The sequence below is a fragment of the Ceratotherium simum genome, chromosome 27 (genome assembly GCF_057802395.1).
Source record: "Ceratotherium simum simum isolate JZ-2026a chromosome 27, ASM5780239v1, whole genome shotgun sequence".
NCBI classification, from domain to species: domain Eukaryota; kingdom Metazoa; phylum Chordata; class Mammalia; order Perissodactyla; family Rhinocerotidae; genus Ceratotherium; species Ceratotherium simum.
In genome coordinates, this window is record NC_141926.1 from 40,961,283 (window position 1) to 40,969,818 (window position 8,536).

Sequence of the window (8,536 nt, forward strand, 5' to 3'; positions counted from 1 at the left end):
CAGGCACGGGGCAGCCCACGACGACGGCTCCTCCCGCCGAACGGCTCTCGCCACAGCGGAGACACGCCGCCCTGCGGGCACCGCCCTCCCGCGCCGGGCCTCCGTGCCGCCCGCGCGCTCCCCGTCCCCGCGGCCTCCGAGCAGCCCTGCTGGACAGCCCGCACGAGCAGCAGCCTCTCACCGCCTCCCTCGGCCCCGTCTGTCCACGGCGCGTCCTGGCGTCGCGCTAGTCCCGCCAGAGCGCCGGCTCCGGACGGCCGGCCCTGGGCCCGGCACAAGCAAGGGCGCCCGGCGACGCCAGGCGCTCGAGAAACCACGCAGCCGGGAAACGGCGCGGCGCGCCTCCCGCGGCCGCGCCCCACGACGAGCGGCGCCGTCACGCCCCGGCCGCAGCCCCGGCTCCGGCCCCGGCCCAGCGGGCGCTCCCCGCGCCGCCCGCGCGTCGGCCACGCCCTGTTCTCAGGCCCCGCTCCCGGGGACTCGACGGCCGGCGCTCCACGATGCTTCAGCCACGTCCAAGCGGCTCACCTGGAGCTGAGGCGCGCGCGCGTCAGCCCCTCAGTGCCAAGACCCTGAGCACACGGGAGCGAACGTGACCCACGGGCCGCGGCGGCCGGCTCTCCCGAGCCCCTCCCAGTCTCCCTCAACTCCTCCCGGCACGACGACGAGCAGCACCGAGGCCGCCCCAGCCGCCGCGCCCCTCAGAACGTCAGCGCCGCGGAGCCCGCCCTCCACGCGCCCGCGGAGCCTCCCGGCGCCGCGGAGGAAGGGCTCCCCGGGAGGGGCGCTGCGCTCGGGTACACGCGGGCTTCCCTACACAGCGCTGCGGGGCCCGCTCCGTCCCGCCCGGCCCGGAACGACGAGTCGCGGCGCCGCCTTCCAGCCCGGCCTCGCTGCGACCACTTCCGCCCAGGGCTCCGGAACACCGAGGCGCCGCGGCGGAGAACAACAGGAAGTCACTGCTGGGGCCTGTTGCCTGGAAACTGCCCGGCCCCGCGACGTTGTTGGGCGTCCTCCCCCAGTCGGGGGTCGACATGTCGGGGCTCAGCCTCCCGGAGATGGAGGGCTGTCGGGCCCTGCTCGGCCTGCTGGACGACGCCGAGATCACGGCCCTGTGCGACACCGTCACCGGCCGCCTGGTGCGGCCCGAGCACCGCCACGGTACGGGACCTCGGCCCGCGGACCCCGACCCCCGACTCCCGCCCCGCGGGCCCCGACCCCCGGCCCTCGTCCCGCGGACCCCGACCCCCGACTCTCGCCCCGCGGACCCCGACCCCTGGCCCGTGGGCCCTCACCCCCGACTCTCGCCCCGCGGGCCCCGACCCCCGGCCCTCAGCCCGCGGGCCCCCACCCCCGACTCTTCGCCCCGCGGACCCCGACCCCCGACTCTCGCCCCGCCGACCCCGACCCCGGCCCGCGGGCCCCACCCCGGCCCTCGCCCCGCGGACCCCGACCCCCGGCCCGCGGGCCCCCACCCCGGCCCTCGCCCCGCCGCCCCCGCCCCCCGGCCCGTGGGCCCCGACCCCCCGCGGTCCCGACCCCCGACTGTCGCCCCGCCGCCCCCGACCCCCGACCCGCGGGCCCCCCCCCCCGACTCTCGCCCGGCGGACCCGCACCCCCGGCCCTCGCCCCGCGGGCCCCGACCCCGCGGCCCCCGACCTCCGATCCCCGGCCCGCGGACCCCGACCCCCCGCGGCCCCGACCCGCGGCCTGGGGGCCGGTGGCGCTGAGGACGGCGCGGCGGCCGGATGCTCGCCCTGAGCGTTGGGCGGGTGCGGCCGTTGCGAGGGCTCGGAGTGGGGCCCTGGCCCGTTTCCTCACGGTGTCCGGGGCCCGGGGTCTCCGCGTCCGGCCGCGCTCAGGGAGGGTGTCTGCTGCCGCGCGGACGCTTGTCGTCCGGCGGGCGGTCACACTGTCGGTCTCCCGGCGACGCGGCTGCCGCCGTGAAAGAGCCCATGGTTAGAATCCGTGTCTCTTTGGATCCAGAGTTTTTCTGATGATTTTGTGTAGTCGGACTACGTTACTTCCAGAGCCAAATACACGTTTCGCAGAGTAGATTTTAAGGGTTAATAACATTCAGCCTTGATTGTAACCAGTCCGAATAAAAATGTAGTCAGTAGCTTAAGCATTTATTTCGTTTTGTATATCAACTGGCTAGTTTTCAGCAGGGAATTTTACTTTAAAATGTGGAAACTCTAGAATTCTGTATTAGTATATGACTTAACTGTCTCAAAAGGTTCTGCCTTCTAAAACTATTTCTTTGCTTTTAAATCAGATTTACATTTTTGCCATTTAAGAAAATCATTCGTTTGAAACCTGAAACCAGGAAGATTAAAAGAATAAATTCCTAAGGATTTAGACTGAAAATAGTTTTAATCTGATGTAGTTTTTCAGCATTTATATATTTTACATGCTAATCACCTTCTGGTAGTCATGGTGAGTGTGAATTTAAAATTATAATAAATAAAAATGCAGGATTTAATTGATAGTGGATCTGAAAGCAAGCAAGAAGAAAAAGAAACTACCCAGGACGAAAACGGTAAAGGGTTTGAAGAGACACTTCTCAGAGAGGAAAAAAATAATCAATAAGCATATGAAAAGATCATCAACCTCTTTAGAAAGCAGTGAAATGAAAACCGAAAACACACGGTGTCTTTTCTGCGTACCAGATTGGCAGAACACTAACCCTGTGAACTTGGAGCGTTGGTGATCATGTGCAGCAGCTTGTGAGAGCTGCTGGAGGAGTGTCAAGCAGAACCACCACTTTGGAAAACGAGTTTGACATTTTCTCCTAAAATGGAAGATTCGCTTACTCCAAGGCATAGATTCTAGACCTGAGCTTCTCAAATGCGAATGTGCCTATGACTCCCTCAGGGACCTTGTGAAATGCAGATTCTGGCTCAGCAGTTTTGGGGTGGGCCCAGAAATTCCTCCTTTCTAATGAGCTCCCAGGTGATACTCGTGCTGCTTGCCCCTCTGTGCCCTGGGAAACATGTATGAGCATGTTCCAATAGTGCTTGTAACTGGACACACAGAAGGAAAGTCTGTAAACAGAAGGAAGGCACCTTGTGGTATGGTCATCTAGTAAACTGTGGTACAGCAGTGGGAATGAACTAACTAGAGCTATGTATATCCACATAGGTTAATCTCAGAAACAACATTAAGTGAAAAGCTAATTATAGAAGACAATATATTGATGGATTGAATTTATAGAACGTTCAAAAGATACCAAACTATATTGTTTAGGGATATATAGTTATGCTATACAACTATAAAGAAAAACAAGGGAATGCTACATGGCATTTAGGATAGTGGCTCCTGTGAGGTGGGTGAGGAGAGAGGGACTAGCATTAAGTAGGGAGGGGTAAATGAGGGCCTCAGAGAGACTAGTAATTTCCTATGTCTTAAGCTACATGGTGTGCATATGGGAGTTCATTTTATTGCCATTCTGTATACCTCACACCTGTTAAAAATAATCTTTGCTCTGTTTAATATAAAATTTTTTTAAATTAAAAAAAAAGTACAAGTCTTGGTTCTGCCACTTCTTAGAAGTATGATTGATACCTCATGGATCCTTGACTTCATTATCTGTAGAGTGAGGAGATGGCACTAAAAGTCCTTGCACATCTAAAATATTGTAATTTTACCTATTTTTGGGGATTGTAAATGAATTTAGGTCCATTGGCCTTACTAAAAAAATAATTTTTTTTCTCTGGCTTAATTTTTTTCTTAAAAGACACCATTCTTTAAAAGGAAATGCTTGAATTTCACTATCTCTTATGAGAAGTGAAAGAAAGAGGGAATTTTAGGTAGGGAAGTTTAAAGCACAAAGAAGTTTTTTTTTTTAAACCCAAAACCTGACAGCCTACTTCCTGGATTTTAAAAATGATAACCATCTCATGCAAAAGCAATAATGCCATATCAAGAGTTTATAAAGATTATTTGATAGAGTTTCTACTGACCCTCTGCAAATTTACAGTGATTCATGATTTTCTATTAATCTTTACAATTTCCTTCTAGATGCCATCCATGCAATATTAGTGTACAGTCAAAGTGTAGAAGAACTTTTGAGGCGTAAAAAAGTCCACCGAGAAGTCATATTTAAGTACTTGGCAGCACAGGGGGTTATTATACCTCCAGCTACTGAAAAACACAATCTCATTCAGCATGCAAAAGATTACTGGAAAAAGCAATTACAGCTGAAGTTGAAGGAAACTCCAGAGCCAGTAAAGACAGAGGATATTAGACCCTCTCAACAGGTAAAATAGATCTTAGTTATATTCTGAACCATACTTCTGTCTGAAGTTCTTTAGATAATCCTGGTTATCTAAATTGGTTCGTTAATAATATTTTACTTGTTTTTTATAATTTTAGCTTTATATGTTTTGCATCCTAAAGGAAGACCAGTAAAGCACATAAGAGACAAAATATTTCTGACGTTTAGTACTGTCTATATAATCTATTGATTTATGAGAAAAAAATGTTTTTAGCCCCTTATCGAATGAGGACTATTGGATTTTTAAACAGAGTAGATAGACTGCAGGATGGGTTTAACTTTAATTTAGCCTCTAGTTCTCTGTAATGCTGTTGTAAGCCCTTTCTTGTTTTGAAGACTTTTTTTGGTATTAAATTGCAAAAAATTCCATGAAAGAAACTTAAATATTTTTTACATTTGATTTTTTTTTTAGTTAGAAAATATCCTGTTGTAATTTCCTCCAGTTGATGTTGGCTATTCCTGTCTCTTTGTATGTTCACTGTACATTCGAGATATTGTCTGACTATTTAAATGTAGATTGACTGAACCTCTAGGTAATTTGCAGATTTTTAAACTACATGCCACATGTTTTGAATTAATGAGGTTTTACAGTGAGAGATATTTGCCTTTACATTAGGAAAGGGTCTTCTAAGGGTTTTCTTAATGTACTAAAAAGAACATTGACTCTGAAATCATAAAGATGTCACTTCAAATTAGAGTCTGCCATTATGCTAGGTGTGAACTTGAGCAAGTAACTTGACCTTTCTGAGCCTTGTTTTCTTTATCTATAAAATGGGCATAATGATAATATCTGTCATAAGTCTTGTGAAGAGAGAAGGAAATAGCATTTAAGTGCCAAGCACAGTGTGCAGTATATTCACTAGTATGTGCTCAGTAAATACAAGATCTCTTACCATCTAAGTGAGGTACTACGCTCTGGAATACAGAGATGAATAAAATCGAACCTATCAGGTATATTTTGGCAATAACATTTCCTTTGAAAAAAAGAAAAATAATAGTATAAAATTAATCCCAATCATAGAATATAGCCTATTTCAATCATATTAGAAGTATCTGTTTAAAGACAGTGAAAATGAGGCCAGCCCAGTGGCATAGCAGTTAAGTTCATGCATTCCACTTCAGTGGCCTGGGGTTCACTGGTTCGGATCCTGGGCGAGGACCTACTCACCACCCATCAAACCATGCTAAGGCGGTGTCCCACATAGAAAAGCTACAACTCTACAACTGTGATATACAACTATGTACTGGGGCTTTGGGAGAAAAAAAGAGAAAAGAGGAAGATTGGCAATAGATGTTAGCGCAGGGCCAATCTTCCTCAAAAAAAAAAAAGTGAAAATGCTAAATTATCAACTTTATTGTTATACAGTTTATATGTAACAAAGAGTATCCATTTAAAGCATGCAATTTGAAGGTTTTGACAGATATACAGCTGTGAAACCACTGCCACATATGATCCAGAGAAAATGCTTATATAAATCATTATTATTGACTGTTTATTCATGCTGATATTTTAAGAGGCATTGTTAAATCTTAATTTCTTGGCTGAATTTTCAGGTGTTTAAGCTAGGAGATCCTAAAATGATTTCTCCCCTTTTTGAAAAAAAGAATTAACTATGCGTGATGGGCTCAGAGAGTTCACGTGTTTTTATTTCTCTTCTACTATAATCAGTACCTTAAAACTTAGCTCTGAAACAGGCTAGATAGAAAAATAGATACGGAAATTAACCTTGGTTTTCTTTTATATTTACTTTCTTTATCTTAATCAGCAGGAAAAAGGAGATGAGAAAGTTGATTTCCCTCGATTAGGAGAAGAGTTCTGTCACTGGTTCTTTGAACTTCTTAATTCCCAGAATCCTTTTCTGGGACCCCCTCAAGATGAGTGGGGGCCACAGCACTTCTGGCATGATGTGAAGCTCAGGTTTTATTACAACACGTCTGAAGAAAACGTGATAGACTACCATGGAGCAGACGTTGTGAGCCTCCGTCTGCTGTCGCTAGTGAAAGAAGAGTATCTGTTTTTCAGTCCCAACCTGGATTCCAGTGGACTGAAATGCGCTGCTTCTCCCCATGGTCTAGTTATGGTTGGAGTTGCTGGGACTGTCCACCGAGGGAACACTTGTTTGGGCATTTTTGAACAAATTTTTGGACTCATCCGCTGCCCTTTTGTGGAGAATACTTGGAAAATCAAATTTATCAACCTGAAAATTATTGGAGAGGATTCCCTTGCTCCTGGAAAATTAATGAAACCAGCTATTACATTTGAACCCAGTGATCTAGAGGCCTTTGATAATATAATCACTCTATGTGGTACCAAGGAAGTACAGCTTAATGTAAGGCAGGCACTGGGTCGTGGGACTGGAGACCAAGCTTTATGTGGTGGGAATGAGGCATTGTTGAACAAAAGAGAATGGAGTTTACCTAACCTTCTGAAGCACTGAGCACTGTATGCCAGTCTAAAAAAAATCTTCTGTACAGAAACTCTTCCAGATGCTGCATCAGTACTGTCTAAGTGATGGCAGATGCGAGGATTGACATATTTTAGCTGAAATAGCTTTCTTGACTGCAGACTAACATGTGAATACTTGCCTCTTACCTGAGGTACAGCAGATGTTCTGAGAGCTTCATGCAGTTCTTCAAATAAATTCCATTTTAGTTGTTATAACTAACGGTGTGCCTTAGAAACCAGGTAATATTTTCACTTTACTTAGTGAATATTCGGCTGGTATCTGTACTTTTCATATGGGAAAGGACTAGTAGTGTTCACGGCCCCTTGTTAAGTTGCTCATTTACTTTTATCTAAATCTGGATAATTTTAAAAAGACGTCTCATGACAGCATTGTAAAAAACAAAAAAGGTACATATTTTAGAGATGTTTAAACTCAGAGTTCTCATTTTAGAAAACTTGAATGACGTTCTTATGCAAAAAGTTCAGTAATTTAGCAGGTGGAGAAAAATTTAATTTGCCTTTTTAAGTATTTGAGGAACATTTTTCAAACTTATCTTCTGTAGTCCAAAATAAAAATCTTATAATCTGCAACATTTTCTGAACTATTTGGGCAGTGATAAGTGCTATTCTCAAAACAGATCTTATTGTTATCAAAGGCTTCGGCTAACGGTTTTATAGAGCATTTATTACCATATAAAGGAACGTACTGCTGAAATCTTTAAAAAGGTGTGCCCAGTTCCTAACTTTTAAATGTATTACTGTTTTTCTTCTTGATAGATCTTGGAAGAGGTGACTAAAAAAACCCCCACAAATTTATAATGTGGGCATAAATACATATATAGACATAGATATACTCCCACGTCATAAATTAAAATTATTAGGATTTATTCACCTCTGATTTGTTGTACGAGGTTTGAGTTACAAGGTTAAGTTGCCAGATTAATTCCATAGTTGCTTCGAAGTTTAAATTCTTCATCACCTAGCAGCTACTTGCTGATCTTGGATTTAGTAATTTTAATTTACAAAAATGCCGTTTGGAAAAAATTAAACTGGGAGATGTCATGGTGATATATTGTACGTGTTAACTTTTACCCTTAACTCTACTCGTGATCATCTAGAGTGACTAATAAGAATTTGGAAGCAGAAGGAGAAAACTCATCTTTTTTGTTTTTTTAATGCCATGCCTCTTATGAGGAGTACAAATTGGTCTGTCCTAAAATAAGAACTTAATAAAGGGGGGAAGTCCCTTTTGTCTGCTGTAAGAATAGTGTATTGTTTAGATTTAAAGCCAAATTTTTTCTTTTAGTTTGACGTATCATTGTAACATGTAATTGATAAATATCTTAAGTAAAGGATAAAATTAAAAACCATTCCCATCTGTTTTTTTTGTGCTGTTGATGTCAAGTACTGCAGAAATATTAGTACAGATGCTCAGGATGGGCGGGAATTGCTGCTAGCTGTCTTCAGTATTGAGTTTTTGAGTTTGTGTAATGCTCAAGTAAGGCTGCTGTCTCTGCATGCTCCTTTAATTACCCCGAAAATTTGAAATCCTCCTGATAGGCTAAATCTCTTAAGGATTGGAGCTGTTTTATTTCCTTTGAATCCCCACAGCTGGGACACAGTAGGACCTAATGTTTAACTGAATGGGTGAATGAGTGAGCAGACGAAGCTTACATTCTCTGTAAAAGACTTTTCTGCATCTAGATTTTGTCTTTGGTTCTCATCAGTGGTGGTGCTTTGATCATATCGTCTGGTTGAATTTCATACGTGGACACAAAGAAACTTTTAGGCCCAAAACTAACTCAGATTTGGGG

At 45.9% G+C, this 8,536-nt stretch overlaps 1 protein-coding gene across 1 annotated transcript; it reads left to right on the plus strand.

Annotated features, from left to right (window-relative positions):
• Positions 1–630: 630 nt before the first annotated feature.
• C27H3orf38 (chromosome 27 C3orf38 homolog) lies at positions 631–8,092 on the plus strand. Its single transcript, XM_004440067.3, has 3 exons — positions 631–1,161; positions 4,021–4,259; positions 6,043–8,092. Exons 1-3 carry the CDS (start codon positions 1,035–1,037, stop codon positions 6,712–6,714), a joined length of 1,038 nt encoding a protein of 345 aa, XP_004440124.2. The 5' UTR covers positions 631–1,034; the 3' UTR covers positions 6,715–8,092.
• The last annotated feature ends 444 nt before the right edge of the window (positions 8,093–8,536 follow it).

Bases quoted from the DNA above. Each gene is read 5' to 3' on its own strand.
- C27H3orf38 (XM_004440067.3), top strand. From the start codon at position 1,035: ATGTCGGGGCTCAGCCTCCCGGAGATGGAGGGCTGTCGGGCCCTGCTC. The intron at 1,162-4,020 runs GTACGGGACCTC...ATTTCCTTCTAG, and splicing joins GCGGCCCGAGCACCGCCACG to ATGCCATCCATGCAATATTA. The intron at 4,260-6,042 runs GTAAAATAGATC...TATCTTAATCAG, and splicing joins ATATTAGACCCTCTCAACAG to CAGGAAAAAGGAGATGAGAA.